Source organism: Coregonus lavaretus (assembly GCF_964263955.1).
Source record: "Coregonus lavaretus genome assembly, chromosome: 29".
Lineage (NCBI taxonomy): Eukaryota > Metazoa > Chordata > Actinopteri > Salmoniformes > Salmonidae > Coregonus > Coregonus lavaretus.
The window spans coordinates 10,710,987-10,734,509 of NC_140016.1; the positions used below are offsets into that span (position 1 = coordinate 10,710,987).

At 42.5% G+C, this 23,523-nt stretch overlaps 2 protein-coding genes across 2 annotated transcripts in view; one reads left to right on the forward strand and one right to left on the reverse strand.

Moving 5' to 3' along the window:
- Positions 1–716: 716 nt before the first annotated feature.
- Positions 717–2,380, reverse strand: fgf20b (fibroblast growth factor 20b; the record flags this gene model as incomplete). The annotated part of the gene is made up of 3 exons (XM_084147186.1): positions 717–962; positions 1,610–1,713; positions 2,089–2,380. The coding sequence occupies 3 exons, from the start codon at positions 2,378–2,380 to the stop codon at positions 717–719; spliced, it is 642 nt and encodes a 213-aa protein (XP_084003312.1).
- Positions 2,381–3,492: 1,112 nt separating this feature from the next.
- The window catches only part of micu3b (mitochondrial calcium uptake family, member 3b), a gene marked incomplete at its 5' end in the record, with an annotated part of 213,641 nt that continues 193,610 nt past the window's right edge, over positions 3,493–23,523 (forward strand). The window contains 8 exon segments of the mRNA XM_084147188.1: positions 3,493–3,599; positions 3,601–3,727; positions 5,080–5,227; positions 13,447–13,478; positions 14,190–14,268; positions 16,235–16,282; positions 16,386–16,468; positions 16,568–16,639. Of these exon segments, the coding sequence (XP_084003314.1) occupies positions 3,493–3,599; positions 3,601–3,727; positions 5,080–5,227; positions 13,447–13,478; positions 14,190–14,268; positions 16,235–16,282; positions 16,386–16,468; positions 16,568–16,639 (696 nt within the window).

A 23,523-nucleotide genomic window follows, 5' to 3' on the forward strand; every position in this document is an offset into this window, starting at 1 on the left:
CAGATATCTTTCTGCTCCTTTCAGCATCATCTAGTCACACGTAAAACGAGAATAAAACAGGTGAATTCCTTCAAAATCCTTCTGGAATAAACAGAGCCCTTCCAACACATCATAGCCCCACCAAATAAAAAACTAGGTTCTTTAACTGTATAGAATCCCATAGATTTTGCCATCCCAACAATAGATAATAGAACAGTTCTATCTCTATGTTCTATCTCTATGATTCCAACTAGATCCTCAGTCCAAAGACACTTCCTGAAGTGTATTGGCCCTCAAACAGAAGAGTGACCCTCCCTCTCTCCCTCCCTCCTGCATCAGCATCTCTTCCTCTGATCCTGTTCCTCTCCTATTCCACACGACAGCTACTCTCGGGGGTCAGTTTGCCCCTGAACAAACAGCCTCCTCATGCCTTGGTGTGCAGGTTGACAATGTCAGACATTCTAGACTGTCTTTGTCACCGCTGAGAGCTGGCCCTGGCATTCCAAGGGGAGGCCCCTGGCTAGTGCCTTTATACCCAGTGTAGGCTACTCCTTCCCTGCTGGCTGGCTGGAGCTGGGGCTGCTGTAGGGCTGGGACTGGGGCTGGGGCTGGGACTGCTGTAGGGCTGGTTGGCTCCACACTGCCTGGACTGCACACATCCCTGCTTCCCACAGCAGGAGGGACTAGAGCTCAATACACAGCTATTCCTGATCTGGGACGGTGGGTGCAGGCCAGTCTCAGCTGTGGCCCAGAATCTCCTTGTACAGCTCCGGTACCCGGTCAGGGTCCACGGGCCTGGGCAGGAAGTGGGTGAACTTCTGGTGTCGCCTGGACTTTGTTCCATCCCGAGCCGTGCCGTCCTTGTTTAACGCCACAAAGTAGCGAGTCCCTTTGTCTCCGTGCTTGTAGAGGTTGGAGGAGTATGTGTTGTACCAGTTCTCCTCAAACTGCTCCCTGAAGACACACTCAGCAGTCAGCTTCTCCTGCAGGATAGAAACCAAGTCAGATCAGATTATGAAGTCAGATCCATTGACAATAAATCAACGGTCTTACCAGGGCAAGGATATATTTGTGGTAAGGCTGCTTGGTTTGTTTGGTTTATTTGGATGCCCATTAGCTTTTGCCAAAGCAGCAGCTATTTTTCCTGGGGTCCACACAAAATCATCAAACATGACAAGTAACAAAACACTGATACACTGATAGACAAGGACAGTCACACAAATGTAAAATACAATGATATACAAACAATACAACTAAAGAATAATGTGTGTGTAGATTGTGTGTGTTAGAGCGTGATAGAGTGTGTCTGTGTGTGTATATTTGTGCGTGTGTCATTTCCCAGTCCCTATTGTGGACTCTGTGTTTACAGATGATAAGAACATAACTAGTTCAGAACTGGATCCTTTATGGCAGTGACAGCAGAACTGGATCCTTTATGGCAGAGTGACAGCAGAACTGGATCCTTTATGGCAGAGTGACAGCAATAATCAAGGAAACCCATTAATGCCACCTGCTGGTATATTATAATGTATATTGGACAACAAAAGACCCAGAGACACTTCTACAACACATATTTAATAAGAGGTGGGACTATAGAAACACCAAAGAGAGTGGTGAGTGTAATACTTACAGAACCATAGAGCTCTCCCTTGTCATTCATCCCCAGGTAGAGAGCACTGTCCACTCCTCGAATGCTTATCAATCCAACAGCAATGCTTATGAATTCCAAAATACCTGGAGAAGAATAAATCTGTTGTTCCAGGTGTATTTCACCAGAGAAACCTTCTATCACAGATTGTGACACACTAGGGTAGAGTATAGCCACATTTTCCATATAGGACTTTCACATTACTTCCACTGATATTTATTGAACAAATTATAACAGTTGCACTATTGCTTTAGGGGTAATATTGGCAACTGATGTTATGGTAGGAAACTGATCTTGTTCTGACAGAAATAATAATAATAATAATATCAATTATTATTATTATTATAACAATAACTTGTTTTATATATAATGATTATTACATATTTGGTAACATTTTTAACCATAAAATATTAATGTGTAATATGAGATCTGTAATAACACACTAATAACTTGATAAATACCGAATCTACTGTGGTCCTTTCTTGTCCCTTGCACAGTGCCATCTGGAAGTATTTCCAGATGAAATCCAGTTCTACAGTATAACTGCCTTCTCCGGAGAATCCCTTTTAAAAGTGTTAAATCTGCCGTGGCGCTCCGGGACAGGCTTTCCCCGGCACCAGGTACGAGGTGTTCACCCTGACCCAGCAGTACCGCTGAACTCTCCCCAAGAGACGTCAGGAGAAAATGGGACCCGACGTGTCCTACACCATCAATGCCGTGCAAGAAGCTTCCAACTTCACCCAGAGCAGCCATCACAGCAGAGCCCTCCCGGGCGTCAGAGTTGGAGCGAGTAAAGTTCAACAGAGAGATCCAGAGTGAGCGCTCTTGCGTAGACAGTTACCAGGTTGCCACTCGGTCGCCTATTGCATGTTTACATTCGCGTCCGTTACTAAGCACATGCTCTGTTGCACTGAAACGGATCAGTCCTTTTTTTCCCCTTGACATGTATACCTTGGATAAATGAGCTCTCGTGGCATATGCGTTATGAGCACAAATTCGTTCCAAAATGTGACCCTACCGCTTGATGTCTTCATCAGTTGAGGTAAGATAATGTTGTTCAATTCTAGTAGTTCCCACGGCTCATGAAGGGTTGGAAAATTTTGAAAATCAAATACAGTAGGAAGTCAGAATCTTTTCCAGAGAGATACCAATGTATCCAACCCCTCTTTCTATGAGAAACACTAGACCACTGCTCTGCAGGTAAGGTAGGCTTGCTGTTGGAGGCTTGCGAACACACTGCCTAAAGACGTGAGGCAGGTGCAAAATGACGAGGATTTTTAGTGGGCGGGGCTGTCGTTCAGACTTGCCTTGGCAGAGATTATTTTCTTCCTAAAGTATAAAATAAGACACCCAGAAAGAGAGAGAGAGAGAGAGAGAGAGAGAGAGAGAGAGAGAGAGAGAGAGAGAGAGAGAGAGAGAGAGAGAGTTTGATCATATATTTGGTAACATTGCAATATTTTGGCCATTGATTGTACTTTTCTACTTACCTATGGCAATGATAGTGACAGTCCAATCGCATTCCCACACTCATTAGCCTCCTTCAGTTTGCACTGCACCAGCCAGCACGAGCAACTACCACAACCAAACACCGTGATCAAAATACTTACACATGAAACAACAGATACAGTAGCCTATGTATTGAGCTATATAATCAATGCAATGTGATGGCTCTATTTCAAGGCTTTATCATATTATCCCGAAAAATTCTTAAGAGAAACTTTGATTCTTGAGTGAGAGCCGCTATAGCACTGGGAAGCGCAAAAACATTCAGGTGAAACGGGGTGAAACGTCACGCGGATTATCTCGCGATGGAAAATAACAGTTTGCCGCGATCTTCTGCTATGACACTTCAATGAACAACAACCATGGCTGCCTTCCGTAGACTTATTTCCACATCGACTAATTTCTCATCTACATCAGGGAGATTTGTATTTTGGAAACAAACACCAAAGAGAACTAAAACATTTAAACGTTGCAACTGGAGTATGTATCGCCACCGGAGCTGGTTTTGCGAATTATTACAATGTCCAAAAGAAACTGTCAACCCAAATCGATAATGGTTTACTTCTCGCATTACCTGCAGTATCTGCGACAAATAAGGTATTGTATAGCCTACTTGTCATGGCATGGGACATTAGTATATATAGCATGTATAATAAATAGCATTTTTATCTGTCTATATAGTAGCCTAGCAGATAGCCTAATATTGATAGGCTACCAGTGAGTGACCCTGTAGCTACACGTCAACATGCCCACTGAACTCACAGCGCGAAGCAGAGCTGAAATTACTCTTATTTTTTGTTTAGATTCAAGGTTGACGTTCCGTAATAGTAAAAAACCCATGGCATAAATCAAATACGATCAAATAGGAATGCATTGTGTAGACAGAAACACCCACGGGCATTTAATTTAAATGGACCTATGTGACTATTTGCCCCATTATGACAAGGGCGCTGTCCACGACATGGGGTGCTGAAATGCGGAAATGTTATGTACAGGTCTATTTAATGTTTTTCTCTTTTAAAAATGATCTTGCAAGTGAATTTAGATTCAAATGACGTTATTATATACTTGTATAGGGCTATTTCCATAGAGCGAGAAGACTTGGACACATACAGGCAAAAAGACAGGCAGTGACAATAATAACAGTGGAAACCAATAAGGCCCAGTGAGGCGTTGCTCTCCCTCCCTCTGTTTAGTTGGCAGGTTTGGTGAGGGTGGGAGTGGTGGTGGGGGGAGGTGGCTTGATGTAACCTTGACTGGGGTTTGAGACACAGGAATCCTGGAATGTAGGAAACTGGACACGAGGACTTGGCGGAGGGGCTGACATTTGATGGTGGGGGTTTACCCGGTGGGGGAGGGGGCAGGGGAGAGGGTGGGGAAGAAGGGGGCACACATTCCCTGAGGTGTTTGCTGTAAGCCCAGTGGGCCTGGCGCTCTGCCACCAGAGAGAGGTCCACTCTGTCCTCACCAGGCCAGGCAGACCTGCCTCCTGATATCGCTGTTTTTAAACATTTGTAGGGAAATGATCTGGTGCACAGGCCTGAATAACTGGCTGACAAAACATGGCACCCATTCTTTGAAGTAGAACATGGGTTCTAGTTGTCATCACCAGCTTCCAATTGGCTCATTCATCCCCCTCCTCTCCCCTGTAACTATTCCCCAGGTCGATGCTGTAAATGAGAATGTGTTCTCAGTCAACTTACCTGGTAAAATAAGGGATAAATAATTGCGTATTAGAATGTGGCTTTTCTAGACATGTGAAGCATGCATTGGCCATAAAACCACACTAATCTTTAACCATGAAGAAATATGTTGTTTTTAAAACTATTCATTTTTCTCACACTTTGCTTAAAAACGTTATCAATTATTTGGGGTATATATGTGTGTGTGTGTGATGCGTGTGTGATGTGTGTGTATTTGTGTGTGTATCTGGGTGTGTTTTGTTTCAGGCCAAGACATTTGATCTGGATGATGGGGATGTGTACATGTCGTCCCATGAGGCCAGGTTTCGGTTGTTCAGCTCAGTGGAATACGAGGGACAGCTCTATATGACCCCACTGAACTTCATTGAGTCTGTCACCATGGGTGAGCCTAAGAGTGAGTACTAACCAACATGCACACACGCACGCACACACACCCACACACACACACACACACACACACACACACACACACACACACACACACACACACACACACACACACACACACACACACACACACACACACACACACACACACACACACACACACACACACACACACACACACACACACACACACACATCCTAAACACCCACCACTCATTGCATCTCCTCATATAGTCGATAAATAGACATCAAACTAAGATGTTGACATATGGTGCTGATCAAATATCAATCTTCAGCAGTTCTATTCTGTACTGTACGTATGATGATGGTAGAGTCTGAGGTGCCAATGTTGTTTGCTCAAGACTCACATCAACATTCTTTATGTAAAGGCCTTGTGAGTGACATAAGAATAGCTGTGTGATTGGCTAGGAGTCAAGTAGATACAGATCTTTACTAGCAGCACCACTGTTACGTCTCCTTTCTGTAGCAACAAACTCTGACGGACAGACAGACGAACAGACAGACGGAGACAAAACAGCATGTCTCAAGTGTTAGGCATTCATGACGTCTTTTGTGAATCATGATGATTTTAGTCACTACATTAGAAACAGTTAAATACATTGTAAATGATCAGATATAAACTCAAAGTATTGGGATTGAATAAAGATCTTGTCTCCGTCCCAAATGACACCCAATTCCCTAGATAGTGCCCTATGTAGGGAATAGGGTGCCATTTGGGACACATCCCTGTATTCTGGGGCCTGTTGATGTGGTGTGTCTTGGTTTCCCTGGCATGTAAGAAGGTTATAAATGGAGCACTAATGTGAATAGCACACATTGCGTCAGCCCTCTCTCCTCACTCTCTCTGATGGCTAATGCGTTACGAAATAGGGATACTGACGTTTTATGGTTTTATGCTGTGGTTGTAAAATTAGATATGTTTTTTCCCTGACTGAGGATGTTTGGAAAAGTCTGGGATATAGGGCCATTATACATCACAGAATATTCTCATAATTTACATACAGTATTTCATATAAATATACCTTTGCTTTGTGTTGCTGTTCAATTAAAATGAGTCCCCTGTTTTCAAATATTGTGGGAGCCTATATGGTATTGTGGTAACCTATGTGGTATTGTGGTAACCTATGTGTTATTGTGGTAACCTATATAGTATTGTAGTAACCTATATGGTATTGTGGTAACCTATGTGGTATTGTGGTAACCTATATGGTATAGTGGTAACCTATATGGTATAGTAGTAACCTATATGGTATTGTGGTAACCTATGTGGTATTGTGGTAACCTATATGGTATTGTGGTAACCTATATAGTATACTAGTAACCTGTATGATATTGTGGTAACCTATATGGTATTGTGGTAACCTATATGGTATAGTAGTAACCTATATGTATTGTGGTAACCTATATGGTATTGTGGTAACCTATATGGTATAGTAGTAACCTATATGGTATTTTGGTAACCTATATGGTATTGTGGTAACTGATATGATATTGTGGTAACCTACAGTATGTGGTATTGTGGTAACCTACAGTATGTGGTATTGTGGAAACCTATGTGGTATTGTGTAACCTATGTGGTATTGTGGAAACCTATATGGTATTGTGGTAACCTATATGGTATTATGGTAACCTATGTGGTATTGTGGTAACCTATATGGTATTGTGGTAATCTATATGGTATTGTGGTAACCTATGTGGTATTGTGGTAACCTATGTGTTATTGTGGTAACCTATATAGTATTGTGGTAACCTATGTGGTATTGTGGAAACCTATATGGTATTGTGGAAACCTATATGGTATTGTAGTAACCTATATGGTATTGTGGTAACCTATGTGGTATTGTGGTAACCTATATGGTATAGTGGTAACCTATATGGTATAGTAGTAACCTATATGGTATTGTGGTAACCTATGTGGTATTGTGGAAACCAATATGGTATTGTGGTAACCTATATGGTATTGTGGTAACCTATGTGGTATTGTGGAAACCTATATGGTATTGTGGTAACCTATATGGTATTGTGGTAACCTATGTGGTATTGTAGTAACCTATATGGTATTGTGGTAACCTATGTGGTATTGTGGTAACCTATATGGTATAGTGGTAACCTATATGGTATAGTAGTAACCTATATGGTATTGTGGTAACCTATGTGGTATTGTGGTAACCTATATGGTATTGTGGTAACCTATATAGTATACTAGTAACCTGTATGATATTGTGGTAACCTATATGGTATTGTGGTAACCTATATGGTATAGTAGTAACCTATATGTATTGTGGTAACCTATATGGTATTGTGGTAACCTATATGGTATAGTAGTAACCTATATGGTATTGTGGTAACCCATATGGTATAGTAGTAACCTATATGGTATTGTGGTAACCTATATGGTATTGCGGTAACCTATGTGGTATTGTGGTAACCTATATGGTATTGTGGTAACTGATATGATATTGTGGTAACCTACAGTATGTGGTATTGTGGAAACCTATGTGGTATTGTGTAACCTATATGGTATTGTGGTAACCTATGTGGTATTGTGGTAACCTATATGGTATTGTGGTAATCTATATGGTATTATGGTAACCTACAGTACCAGTCGAAAGTTTGGACACACCTACTCATTCAAGGGTTTTTCTTTATTTTTTACAATTGTTTACATTGTAGAATAATAGTGAAGACATCAAAACTTTTATATTTGAGATTCTTCAAATAGCCACCCTTTGCCTTGATGAGAGCTTTGCACACTCTTGGCATTCTCTCAACCAGCTTCACCTGGAATGCTTTTCCAACAGTCTTGAATGAGTTCCCACATATGCTGAGCACTTGTTGGTTGCTTTTCCTTCACTCTGCCGTCCGACTCATCCCAAACCATCTCAATTGGGTTGAGGTCAGGGGATTGTGGAGGCCAGGTCATCTGATGCAGCACTCCATCACTCTCCTTCTTGGTAAAAAAGCCCTTAACCAGCCTGGAGGTGTGTTGGGTCATTGTCCTGTTGAAAAACAAATTATAGTTCCACTAAGCCCAAACCAGATGGGATGGCGTATCGCTGCAGAATGCTGTGGTGGCCATGCTGGTTAAGTGTGCCTTGAATTCTAAATAAATCACAGACAGTGTCACCAGCAAAGCACCCCCACACCATAACACCTCCTCCTCCATGCTTTACGGTGGGAACTACACATGTTGAGATCATCCGTTCACCCACACCGCGTCTCACAAAGACACGGCGGTTTGAACCAAAAATCTCCAATTTGGACTCCAGACCAAAGGACAAATTTCCATCTGTCTAATGTCCATTGCTCATGTTTCTTGGCCCAAGCAGGTATCTTCTTCTTATTGGTGTCCTTTAGTAGTGATTTCTTTGCAGCAATTCGACCATGAAGGCTTGATTCAAACAGTCCCCTCTGAACAGTTGATGTTTAGATGTGTCTGTTACCTGAACTCTGTGAAGCATTTATTTGGGCTGCAATTTCTGAGGCTGGTAACTCTAATGAACTTATCCTCTGCATTAGGGGTAACTCTGGGTCTTCCATTCCTGTGGTGGTCCTCATGAGAGCCAGTTTCATCATAGCACTTGATGGTTTTTGCGACTGCACTTGAATAAACTTGAATAAACGTTATTCTGCAATGTAAACATTGCAGAATAACACCCTTGAATGAGTAGGTGTGTCCAAACTTTTGACTGGTAGTGTATATGGTATTGTGGTAACCTACAGTGGCTTCAGAAAGTATTCACACCCCTTTTTCCACATTTTGTTGTGTTACAGCCTGAATTTAAAATTGATTAAATTGAGATGTTGTGTGACTGACCTACACACAATACCCCATAATGTCAAAGTGGAATTTTGTTTGTAGAACGTTTTAGAAATTAATACAAATGTTAAAGCTGGAAATGTCTTGAGTCAATAAGTATTCAACCTCTTTCTTATGGCAAGCCTAAATAAGTTCAGGAGTAAACATATGCTTTACAAATCACATAATTAAGTTTCATGGACTATCCTTGTTCGATAATAGTGTTTAACATGATTTCTGAATAACTACCCCATCTCTATACCCAACACATACAATTATATGTAAGGTCCCTCAGTCGAGCAGTGAATTTCAAACACAGATTCAACCACAAAGACCATGGAGGTTTTTCAATGCCTCGCAATGAATTGGTAGATGGGTAAAAATACAAAAAGCAGACCCTGAATATCTTTTGAGCATGGTGAAGTTCATAATTAGGTTTTGAATGGTGTGTCAATACACCCAGTCACTACAAAGATACAGGTGTCCTTCCTAACTCAGTTGCCGGAGACGAAGAAAACTGCTCAGGGATTTAATGGTTGTGATATGAGAAAACTGAGGATGGATCAACAACATTATACAGTTGAAGTCGGAAGTTTACATACACTTAGGTTGGAGTCATTAAAACTCGTTTTTCAACCACACATTTCTTGTTAACAAACTATAGTTTTGGCAAGTCGGTTAGGACATCTACTTTGTGCATGACACAAGTAATTTTTCCAACAATTGTTTACAGATGATTTCACTTATAATTCACTGTATCACAATTCCAGTGGCTCAGAAGTTGACTGTTCCTGGAAAATTCCAGAAAATGATGTCATGGCTTTAGAAGCTTCTGATAGGCTAATTGACATAATTTGAGTCAATTGGAGGTGTACCTGTGGATGTATTTCAAGGCCTACCTTCAAACTCAGTGACTCTTTGCTTGACATCATGGGAAAATCAAAAGAAATCAGGAAGAAGCCACTGCTCCAAAACCAGCATAAAAAAGCCAGACTACGGTTTGCAACTGCACATGGGGACAAAGATCGTACTTTTTGGAGAAATGTCCTCTGGTCTGATGAAACAAAAATAGAACTGTTTGGCCATAATGACCATCGTTATGTTTGGAGGAAAAAGGGGGTCCCTTACAAGCCGAAGAACACCATCCCAACCGTGAAGCACGGGGGTGGCAGCATCATGCTGTGGAGGTGCTTTGCTGCAGGAGGGACTGGTGCACTTCACAAAATAGATGGCATCATGAGGAAGGAAAATTATGTAGATATATTGAAGCACATCTCAAGACATCCGTCAGGAAGTTAAAGCTTGGTCGCAAATGGGTCTTCCAAATGAACAATGACCCCAAGCATACTTCCAAAGTTGTGGCAAAATGGCTAAGGACAACAAAGTAAAGGTACTGGAATGGCCATCACAAAGCCCTGACCTCAATCCTATAGAACATTTGTGGGCAGAACTGAAAAAGCATGTGCGAGCAAGGAGGCCTACAAACCTGACTCAGTTACACCAGCTCTGTCAGGAGGAATGGGCCAACATTCACCCAACTTATTGTGGGAAGCTTGTGGAAGGCTACCCGAAATGTTTGACCCAAGTTAAACAATTTAAAGGCAATGCTACCAAATACTAATTGAGTGTATGTAAACTTCTGACCTACTGGGAATGTGATGAAAGAAATAAAAGCTGAAATAAATCATTCTCTCTACTATTATTCTGACATTTCACATTCTTAAAATAAAGTGGTGATCCTAACTGACCAATGACATGGAATTTTTACTAGTATTTAATATCAGGAATTGTGAAAAACTGAGTTTAAATGTATTTGGCTAAGGTGTATGTAAACTTCCAACTTCAACTGTAGTTACTCCACAATACTAACCTAAATGACAGAGTGAAAAGAAGGAAGCCTGTACAGAATACAAATATTCCAAGACATGCATCCTGTTTGCAACAAGGCACTTAAGTAATAGTGCAAAATATTTGGCAAAGAAATTAACTTTTTTTTCCTGAATTCAAAGTGTTTGGGGCAAATCCAACACAACACATCACTGAGTACCGCTCTTCATATTTTCAAGCATGGTGCTGGCTACATCATGTTATGGGTATGCTTGTCATCGGCAAGGGAGTTTTTTAAGATAAAAAGAAACAGAATAGAGCTAAGCACAGCCAAAATCCTAGAGGAAAACCTTCTTCAGTCTGCTTTCCAACAGACACTGGGAGACAAATTCACCTTTCAGCAGGACAATAACCTAAAACAAAAGGCCAAAATACACTGGAGTTGCTTACCAAGATGATATTGAATGTTCCTGAGTGGCCTAGTTACAGTTTTGACTTAAATCAGCTTGAAAATCTATGGCAAGACTTGAAAATGGCTGTCTAGCAATGATCAACAATTAACTTGACAGAGATTGAAGAATTTAAAAAAGAATAATGAGCACATTTTGTACAATCCAGCTGTGCAAAGCTATTAGAGATTTACCCAGAAAGACTCACAGCTGTAATCACTGCCAAAGGTGCTTCTAAAAAGTATTGACTCAGGGGTGTAAATACATTTGTAAATGAGATATTTCTGTATTTCATTTTCAGTAAATAAAACATGTTTTCACTTTGTCAAAATCTATTTAATCCATTTTGATTTCAGACTGTAACACAACAAAATGTGGAATAAGTCAAGGGGTATGAATACTTTCTAAATGCACTGTATATGGTATTGTGGGAGCCTATGTGGGTGGTTTCAAACTTGTTCCCATGAGGAAAAGGGAGCATCTCAGGTATTTCTGAGGAATTGCCTGTTTGCTTAGAACAGTATTGGTTTTAATTCTGCCAAGGTAAATGGTCTCTCTTTTCTAGTCATTTTAATGATTTTCTCTCTTCAAAGAACGAGCCAGCCAGCCAGCCAAATAAGCCCTGACCCAATGTATTCCTAGACTGAGGCTAAGATATCTGTTGGGAAAGGCACCAGTATATCTCTGGGCCCCATTGTTCGAGACTGATGGATGTCTAATGAAAGAGTTCATAGTCTGTGTTGATGTGTCTGTTTTACAGTAGAGACATAGTTAGCATTGCTCCACATAGTTTTCTCAGGGTTTTTTCATCAACATTTCAGTCAAAACCGCAAAGATCTTATGCTGGACCATTGGTGACCTTAGTATTTCATGGTATGTACAATGAACAATGTATGCTGAACAAAAATATAAATGCAACATGCAACAATTTCAATGATTTTACTGAGTCACAGTTCATATAAGGAAATCAGTCAACTGAAATACATTCATTAGGCCCTAATCTATGGATTTCACATGACTGGGCAGGGGCGCAGCCATTGGTGGGCCTCGGAAGGCATAGGCCCACCCACTGGGGAGCCAGGCCGAGCCAATCAGAATGAGTTTTTCTCCACAAAAGGGCTTTATTACAGACAGAAATACACCTCAGTTTCATCAGCTGTCCGGTAGGCTGGTCTCAGACGATCCTGCAGGTGAAGAAGCCAGATGTGGAGGTCCTGGGTTGGCGTGGTTATGCGTGGTCTGCGGTTGTGAGGCCGGTTGGACGTACTGCCAAATTCTCTAAAACGACGTTGGAGGCGGCTTATGGTAGAGAAATTAATATTCAATTCTCTGGCAACAGCTCTGGTGTACATTCCTGCAGTCAGCATGCCAATTGCACGCTCCCTCAAAACTTGAGACATTTGTGGCATTGCCAATCTGTGGCATCTGTGGCATTGTGTGGTGTGACAAAACTGCACATTTTGATCATGCTGTTTAATCAGCTTCTTGATATGCCAATCCTGTCAGGTGGATGGATTATTTTGGAAAATATCTGGGATATTTTATTTGACCTCATGAAACCTGGGACCAACACATGTTGCGTTTATATTTTTGTTCAGTGTATTTTTACTGGACCACTGTGCCATGAAACCCCTGGGTCACCCTAATCTTTATACATTTCAGTCCTTGGTGTGAATGTGAATGAACTTTTCAGGGGATTAAATGCACAAAATGAGGATTGCCCCTTCCTGTTATATTTGCTTGTCCACCCAGACACCTCAGTTTGGTGGGAGAGCCCTATAAAGCAAAGGGTCATCATAACTGCTTCCTTCATCAGAAACAGACCTTAAGGTTATTGTCACTGTTATCGTCCCTCTGGGGTGGTAGGGCCATGTGAATCACCTAGCCAGGTGTTTTTATGAAGCCAACGCCTTATCTTATGACCAGGGACCTTTTTATGGAGTATTGGAATGCGTTCCTGGAGATATGGTACTCATGTTTCAGTACAGCCCTGAGTCCAGCTGTCCTTTCATACACATAGCCACTTGTTTTTCAACCATAAAGTACATTCTAGGCTTGTTTATAGCATGTTGTGTGAATAATTGTTATTTTATTGTGTTTTTAAAAAATGAATTCTGAATTTCTTTTTAGAAAAGAGGATTTGGAGGTCTCTAACAAAACAGGTGGGATGTTTGTGATTATAGCACTGCATGCATAGACAAGTGTGAAAATGTATTTGAAATAGAACCCTGCTTTTCTCTTCTTAGAGAAGAATCGATGTACACTGAGTGTACAAAACATTAGGAACACCTTCTTAATATTGAGTTGCACCCCCTTTTGCCCTCCAAACAGCCTCAATTCGTCAGGGTATGGACTCTGCAAGGTGTCCAAAGTGTTCCACAGGGATGCTGGCCCATGTTGACTCCAATGCTTCCCACAGTAGTGTCAAGTTGGCTGGATGTCCTTTGGGTGGTGGACCATTCTTGATACACAAGGGAAACTGTTGAGCATGAAAAACCCAGCAGCGTTGCAGTTCTTGACACAAACCAGTGCAACTGGCAGCTACTACCATACCCCGTTCAAAGGCATGTCAATCTTTTGTCTTGTCCATTGAATGGCACACATACACAATCCATGTCTCAATTGTCCCAAGGCTTAAAGATTATTCTTTAACCTGTCTCCTCCCCTTCATCTACCCTGATTGAAGTGGATTTAACAAGTGACATCAATAAGGGATCATAGCTTTCACCTGGGTTCACCTGGTCAGTCTATGTCATGGAAAGAGAAGGTGTTCCTAATGTTTTGTACACTCAGTGAATAATAATGAATTACCCATGTTTGTGTACTGATTCTTCAATGAGTAAACACTTTGTGATTTTCTTCCATTGTTGAAGGAGTTGGAACAGATACTGGCAGACACCCCTCCTGTTTTTAAAGGATCATCCAATTTATTCAGGAACCTACGTCACCGAGGTGAGACTCCTTAACTCTCTATCATCAAGAATATGGGCCAATGGAATGTTTGCAGTTTCCATATACCAAATCAATCGAGAACAGAGTACAGGCAGTAAACACCATCTTATCTTTCCATCAATCTAGTGATGTTGTAATTTGCTCTCAGGGAACCTTAGATATGAGGGTGAAGGAAATCTACCCTATATAGGATATACCAGTTAACATTGATTAGCGTCGATACCGTTACCAGTTAGAATAAACTACATCCCCATACTGAGAATGAGATGTACTTGTATTTTTGAAATAGTGTAGCGATCCTCGCAGTATGAGCCACGTTACAATTCCCACCAAGTACGTTAAACCTATTGGTGCGATGCATAGTGTTTGCCTTTTACACCAGAGACCAGTGTTCACTTCCCGCTCCCTCCGTTCGCTACAATATTGACAAGCTGAGGAAAGGAGATAATTGTAAGTGTTCTTCAATGTTGCTATTTTCATGGAAACATGCTTCAAGTACCCTGTTCTCACTGCTCCTTGAAGAAGTGAACATCCCTCCCTGCATTTCAAACCCTGTGTTTGGTGTATACGTTCTCCCTGCTCTCTCCTCTGTTGCTTTAGCTAAGTGCCAACGCTGGGATCTGGGGCTTTTAATCCTGCTGTTAAACGTGGCGGCTTTGCCGAGAAAAAAGGGATTGGATTGATCAGCGAACAAAGCCTTGCTTTAGAGAATGAGAGGAGCTGTTTGAACCCGGTTATGTTGAGGCATGTCTCACTGGCTGCCTCCTGATCACCATGGACATGATGAATCCTAAGAATGGAGTAGGATTACATCTCCGGTTCTGCCACTCTGTACGAAGTGTTTCTGAGGAATTATTTCTATTGTCTGACAACATCTACTTGAGCTCAGAGGTTGGAAGGGTTGGGGAGGGAAGGGAAGGGGTGGGTTGGGGAGGGGAGGAAGGTTTCTCTCTCCCTGAGTGAAGGTGTGTGTGGTATTGGTGAGACATGGTTGGAATCTTAAAGATTTCTTCCCTCCAACGTATTTAAGCCTTAAAAGGTATTTGAAGCCAGGGAACTTTAGTCATTTTAAGGCCCTGTACATTTTCAACAGAGAAGTTCTCGAGCAGATCAGTGACTCATGTTTCGATGCACCATTTCATTGGGACTTTTCAACAGAAATTCTCTGTTGACATCCAGTACTTCCCCACCGCATTCAACAATCCAAACGCATACAAACATCAGATATCTGGAGAACATCACTTATATGATAAGGAGTATCAGAAATATAAATAAAGAGGATTTTATTGGATGCACTACCAATGTCCATTCATAGTATATTTTCCTCCCAAGTGTCCTTTTTGTAGGGGAAATCTCCCTGGAGCAAAGGCCATACCTGAATCTTTTTCCCATAACACCCAGAGCTATCTGTGCTGGAGTCACTGTCTTCTCCTGCAAACAAAAGCTTGGGAATGCTTTCAGAGGTAGCAAGACAACCCTCCTCAGTCTACTGAGATGGACCCTGACAGTTACTCTTCTCTTTTCCTCGCAGTCACACAACAAAGGGAGTTCTAGAACAAATAAAGGAACACAAAGCCGAATCAGACATCCACAATCAGTGACAGATCACTTGAGAATGTTTTACACCTTGTTATCCAAACAGAGGTCGCTCCGAAGCCAGCACTGGGGCTTCATTTTTTGGGGGTTTGTGTCCAGATGGGTCACTTACATTGTAAAGCCTCTGTTCGTGGGACGAGAACACCAACCATGAATTAAGAGGCACCTTTTTAAGATGTTATCAATATGAAAGAGAAGATTAGCTGTTGTCTAGAGGTGTGCACTGTTTCATGGGGTATTTCATTCATGTGAAGGGTTAGGGCATGACTTTGAACAACTCTAAATAACTCAAGTGAACTGCTAGACTTTAATGTTCAATTATTTTATGAACTTTCTGAATACAGTTATGACAGTCAAGGTTTTTTTTCAGGCATCATCGGTTACACAGAGTATCTATTCCTGCTTTGCATTTTAACAAGTAAGTATGTTTGATTAGATATTTGATAAAAAAAGAAAACATACGTAAGATGTTAGTTTGAACGTGGTCTCTTGTCTTATCTCTTTTCTCTGTCCTTTCCCAGAGCCTCATGCTGGCTTTAAGATAGCTTTCAACATGTTTGATGCAGATGGAAACCAAATGGTGGACAAACGGGAGTTCTTGGTGGTATGTCATTATTTTAAGATTAAATGAGAAGGATAGTTCCTTTGGTCAGTGAAGGGAGTCTGAAGAACATCTCAACGTCTTCTGTCTTCTTCTAACCAGCTTGAGGAAATCTTCCGTAAGAAAAAGGATCGCAAAGAAGCAGCGGATGGTGCTCCAAGGTCTGACAAGCTGGTAAGGAGAGGCATTTCTTTGGTGTTTCTCCCCCAATTAATATTCTCCACATTTAGGACATGCATTTCACTTATTGCATTTATTCTAGGTATTAATTCCTGTAAGGTGCAGTCAGTTAGATAGAAATTACGAAGACCAACGTTTCCCCATTATTCATTTAAAGTTTGGAACAATACAGACTGTAGACAGACAGTATGGTGGATGTGGTAGACTGTAGACAGACATGGTAGATGTGGTAGACTATAGACAGACAGTATGGTGGATGTGGTAGACTGTAGACAGACATTATGGTGGATGTGGTAGACTAGACAGACAGTATGGTGGATGTGGTAGACTGTAGACAGACAGTATGGTGGATGTGGTAGACTGTGGACAGACAGTATGGTGGATGTGGTAGACTGTATATAGACAGTATGGTGGATGTGGTAGACTGTAGACAGACATTATGGTGGATGTGGTAGACTGTAGACAGACAGTATGGTGGATGTGGTAGACTGTAGACAGACAGTATGGTGGATGTGGTAGACTGTAGACTGGCATTATGGTGGATGTGGTAGACTGTAAACAGACAGTATGGTGGATGTGGTAGACTGTAGACAGACAGTATGGTGGATGTGGTAGACTGTAGACAGACAGTATGGTGGATGTGGTAGACTGTAGACAGACAGTATGGTGGATGTGGTAGACTGTAGACAGACATTATGGTGGATGTGGTAGACTGTAGACAGACAGTATGGTGGATGTGGTAGACTGTATACAGACATTATGGTGGATGTGGTAGACTGTAGACAGACAGTATGGTGGATGTGGTAGACTGTAGACAGGCATTATGGTGGATGTGGTAGACCTTTAGAGAGACATTATGGTGGATGTGGTAGACTAGACAGACATTATGGTGGATGTGGTAGACTGTGGACAGACAGTATGGTGGATGTGGTAGACTGTAGACAGACAGTATGGTGGATGTGGTAGACTGTAGACAGGCATTATGGTGGATGTGGTAGACTGTAGACAGACAGTATGGTGGATGTGGTAGACTGTGGACAGACAATATGGTGGATGTGGTAGACTGTGGACAGACAGTACGGTGGATGTGGTAGACTGTGGACAGACAGTACGGTGGATGTGGTAGACTGTAGACAGACAGTATGGTGGATGTGGTAGACTGTAGACAGACATTATGGTGGATGTGGTAGACTGTAGACAGACAGTATGGTGGATGTCATAGACTGTAGACAGGCATTATGGTGGATGTGGTAGACTGTAGACAGACATTATGGTGGATGTGGTAGACTGTAGACATACATTATGGTGGATGTGGTAGACTGTAGACAGACAGTATGGTGGATGTGGTAGACTGTAGACAGACAGTATGGTGGATGTGGTAGACTGTGGACAGACAGTATGGTGGATGTGGTAGACTGTAGACAGACAGTATGGTGGATGTGGTAGACTGTAGACAGGCATTATTGTGGATGTGGTAGACTGTAGACAGACATTATGGTGGATGTGGTAGACTGTAGACAGACAGTATGGTGGATGTGGTAGACTGTAGACAGACAGTATGGTGGATGTGGTAGAATGTAGACAGGCATTATGGTTGGATGTGGTAGACTGTGGACAGACAGTATGGTGGATGTGGTAGACTGTAGACAGACAGTATGATGGATGTGGTAGACTGTAGACAGGCATTATGGTGGATGTGGTAGACTGTGGACAGACAGTATGGTGGATGGGGTAGACTGTAGACATGCATTATGGTGGATGTGGTAGGCTGTAGACAGGCTTTATGGTGGATGTGGTAGACTGTAGACAGACAGTATGGTGGATGTGGTAGACTGTAGACAGACATTATGGTGGATGTGGTAGACTGTAGACAGACAGTATGGTGGATGTGGTAGACTGTGGACAGGCATTATGGTGGATGTGGTAGACTGTAGACAGACAGTATGGTGCATGTGGTAGACTGTGGACAGACAGTATGGTGGATGTGGTAGACTGTAGACAGACAGTATGGTGGATGTGGTAGACTGTGGGCAGACAGTAGAGTGGATGTGGTAGACTGTGGACAGACAGTATGGTGGATGTGGTAGACTGTAGACAGACATTATGGTGGATGTGGTAGACTGTGGACAGGCATTATGGTGGATGTGGTAGACTGTAGACAGGCATTATGGTGGATGTGGTAGACTTTAGACAGACAGTATGGTGGATGTGGTAGACTGTGGACAGACTATAGGGTGGATGTGGTAGACTTTAGACAGACAGTATGGTGGATGTGGTAGGCTGTGGACAGACAGTATGGTGGATGTGGTAGACTGTAGACAGACAGTATGGTGGATATGGTAGACTGTAGACAGACAGTATGGTGGATGTGGTGGATGTGGTAGGCTGTAGGCAGACATTATGGTGGATGTGGTAGACTGTAGACAGACATTATGGTGGATGTGGTAGACTGTAGACAGACATTATGGTGGATATGGTAGACTGTAGACAGGCATTATGCTGGATGTGGTAGACTGTAGACAAACAGTATGGTGGATATGGTAGACTGTAGACAGTCAGTATGGTGGATGTGGTGGATGTGGTAGGCTGTAGGCAGACATTATGGTGGATGTGGTAGACTGTAGACAGACATTATGGTGGATGTGGTAGACTGTAGACAGACATTATGGTGGATATGGTAGACTGTAGACAGACATTATGGTGGATGTGGTAGACTGTGGACAGAGTATGGTGGATGTGGTGGATGTGGTAGACTGTGGACAGACAGTATGGTGGATGTGGTAGGCTGTAGGCAGACATTATGGTGGATGTGGTAGACTGTAGACAGACAGTATGGTGGATGTGGTAGACTGTAGACAGACATTATGGTGGATATGGTAGACTGTAGACATACATTATGGTGGATGTGGTAGACTGTGGACAGAGTATGGTGGATGTGGTAGACTGTAGACAGGCATTATGGTGGATGTGGTAGACTGTGGACAGACAGTATGGTGGATGTGGTAGACTGTGGACAGACAGTATGGTGGATGTGGTAGACTGTAGACATACATTATGGTGAATGTGGTAGGCTGTAGACAGGAATTATGGTGGATGTGGTAGACTGTAGACAGACAGTATGGTGTATGTGGTAGACTGTAGACAGACAGTATGGTGGATGTGGTAGACTGTAGAAAGACATTATGGTGGATGTAGTGGATTTGGTAGACTGTAGAAAGACATTATGGTTGATGTGGTAGGCTGTATACAGACAGTATGGTGGATGTGGTAGACTGTAGACAGACGTTATTGTGGATGTGGTAGACTGTAGACAGACATTATGGTGGATGTGGTACACTGTAGATCTCTAACATGGTTGTATCTTTACCCTATCACTAACATGGTTATTTCTCTACCCTATCTCTAACATGGTTCTATCTCTACCCTATCTCTAACATGGTTCTATCTCTACCCTATCTCTAACATGGTTCTAACATGGTTCTATCTCTTGCATGCCCGCATCCATCTTTCCCCTGCATTTTACAGAACATGCAACTGTATGGGAACCGGGAGTCCCGTGCACAGAGAGTATGTATTCTCCCTCTCCCCAGAATATCTGAACTTTCTGTTATGTGTTTTCTTCTTGGCTAGCCTGTTGCATGTGGCCTTCTTTGCTTATGAAAAATTCAAGAAATCTACTGTAGTTACTTAGCCAAGTGTGCTAATGGACATAAAAACCACGGAAGCCATTCCATGCTAAATGCATTGCTGGTATTACTGTATCTTGGCCTTCTCATATGCAAGGTTAGCAGAGCGTCATGCGAGCTGCGAGGTAGCCAGGACAATGCCGCCCTAATGGGTCCAGTCCAAACTCTGGCTGTGCCGTTGGACATCCCCAGCAGAGCAGATGATTTATGTACTGGCCTGATGTCTGTCAGAGTGGCTGGCTGAGCGATGGGTTCTATGGGCCCAGAGATCCCTTTTCAAAAGGCCCTTATCTGAAGAATGACAGCATTCCTCCCGGACCCCCATGTTTTATTTTTACAGTTTCTTGAAAAGTGGTATTTGGGCTCGGGTTACCTTTTGTGGTGGGCTTGACCATGCTGATCGCCGTGCCAGTCACTGAGAGCTATTGAGCTAGCACTGCTAGAATGAATGTCTCAACACAGACACATAGAAAAGGGTGCTGCTGCAGCTAGTAGGAAGAAAACCCAGTGCTTTTGAGATGGTTGTTTTAAGAGCTGTTGGGTTAAGGTGTGTCTTGGTTTTGATTTGTTCTGCATCACTCAAGGTATCCTCCCAGTGAATGGTTCAAAAGTCAAATCTTTTCAAACTCTACATGACAGGCATGTCTTGAAACCTGCGGTTGGGCTTTCCCCACCCGTGTATTCTAATTACAAACGTTTCATGCTCTTTTAATGGGCCGTGATGGGGATAGAGCGCCGGTACATTAAAGACTTGTCCGTAATTAGCTGTGAGATTAAGTCCTGAATCTCCCTCTGGTGAAGAGCGACGAAGCGCAGTGGAAGAGATGTTTTATCAGCTGTCTCAACTGTCTCATTCCCCCGCCAGGCATGGAAAAAGAATAAGATAAATAAATATTATGAAATGAAGCATGACACATTTGAGGACATGTGTTATAGGATCTGGCCCTTTATGGTTGGCTGTTCATGGTGCCTTTGAACAAGGCGATGTCGAGACATGAGAGGCATCGAGAACCAGGACAAAAAGGATGAGGTAAAAAAAAACAGCACTTGTTTTGCTCACCTGTGGGTGGAGACAGAAGACAGAGTGTTTTGCTCACCTGTGGGTGGAGGCAGAAGACGGAGTGTTTTGCTCACCTGTGGGTGGAGGCAGAAGATAGAGTGTTTTGCTCACCTGTGGGTGGACGCAGAAGACAGAGTGTTTTGCTCACCTGTGGGTGGAGGCAGAAGACAGAGTGTTTTGCTCACCTGTGGGTGGAGGCAGAAGACAGAGTGTTTTGCTCACCTGTGGGTGGAGGCAGAAGACAGAGTGTTTTGCTCACCTGTGGGTGGACGCAGAAGACAGAGTGTTTTGCTCACCTGTGGGTGGACGCAGAAGACAGAGTGTTTTGCTCACCTGTGGGTGGAGGCAGAAGACAGAGTGTTTTGCTCACCTGTGGGAGGAGACAGAAGACAGAGTGTTTTGCTCACCTGTGGGTGGAGACAGAAGACAGAGTGTTTTGCTCACCTGTGGGTGGAGGCAGAAGACAGAGTATTTTGTTCACCTGTGGGAGGAGGCAGAAGACAAGTATTTTGCTCACCTGTGGGTGGAGGCAGAAGACAGAGTGTTTTGCTCACCTGTGGGTGGAGGCAGAAGACAGAGTATTTTGCTCACCTGTGGGAGGAGGCAGAAGTTGCCCTCTGCAGAAGATGGAAAACTGTTTCACTGGGAATCTTTGTTTCTAGGAAATTCCTAGAGAACGGTGAACAGTGAACAGTACTACATGTAATGTTATCATTCATATACAGTTGAAGTCGGAAGTTTACATACACTTAGGTTGCAGTCATTAAAACTTGTTTTTCAACCACTCCACAAATTTCTTGTTAACAAACTATAGTTTTGGCAAGTCGGTTAGGACATCTACTTTGTGCATGACAAAGTAATTTTTCCAACAATTGTTTACAGACAGATTATTTCACTTATAATTCACTGTATCACAGTTCCAGTGGGTCAGAAGTTTACATACACTAAGTTGACTGTGCCTTTGAACAGCTTGGAAAATTCCAGAAAATGATGCCATGGCTTTAGAAGCTTCTGATAGGCTAATTGACATAATTTGAGTCAATTGGAGGTGTACCTGTGGATGTATTTCAAGGCCTACCTTCAAACTCAGTGCATCTTTGCTTGACATCATGGGAAAATCAAAATAAATCAGCCAAGACCTCAGAAAAAAAATTGTAGACCTCCACAAGTCTGGTTCATCCTTGGGAGCAATTTCCAAATGCCTGAAAGTACCACGTTCATCTGTACAAACAATAGTATGCAAGTAGAAACACCATGGGACCACGCAGCCATCATACCGCTCAGGAAGGAGACGCGTTCTGTCTCCTAGAGATTAACGTACTTTGGTGCTAAAAGTGCAAATCAATCCCAGAACAACAGCAAAGGACCTTGTGAAGATGCTGGAGGAAACAGGTACAAAAGTATCTATATCCACAGTAAAACAAGTCCTATATCGACATAACCTGAAAGGCCGCTCAGCAAGGAAGAAGCCACTGCTCCAAAACCGCCATAAAAAGGCCAGACTACGGTTTGCAACTGCACATGGGGACAAAAATTGTACTTTTTGGAGAAATGTCCTCTGGTCTGATGAAACAAAATAGAACTGTTTTGCCATAATGACCATCGTTATGTTTGGAGGTGTCACGATCGTCAAGCATGGAGGAGGACCAAGGCGCAGCGTGTGCAAAATACATCTCTTTATTTTGGAAGAGAGAAAAACACGAAACCGAACACTATCCAAAACTTACAAAACAACAAACGACCGTGAAGCTAAATAACGTAAGTGCACTGACAAGCAACACACGTTCAACATAGACAATTACCCACAAACACATGATGCCCATGGCTGCCTTAAATATGGCTCCCAATTAGAGACAATAAACCACAGCTGTCTCCAATTGAGAACCAATCCAGGCAGCCATCAACATACAAACACCTAGACAAGACATTACCCCATAAACCTACAAACCCCTAGACAAACCAAAACACATACTTCACCATGTCACACCCTGACCTAACTAAAATATTAATGAAAACAAAGATAACTAAGGCCAGGGTGTGACATAACCCCCCCCTTAAGGTGCGAACTCCGGGCGCACCAGCATAAAGTCTAGGGGAGGGTCTGGGTGGGCGTCTGTCCACAGTGGCGGCTC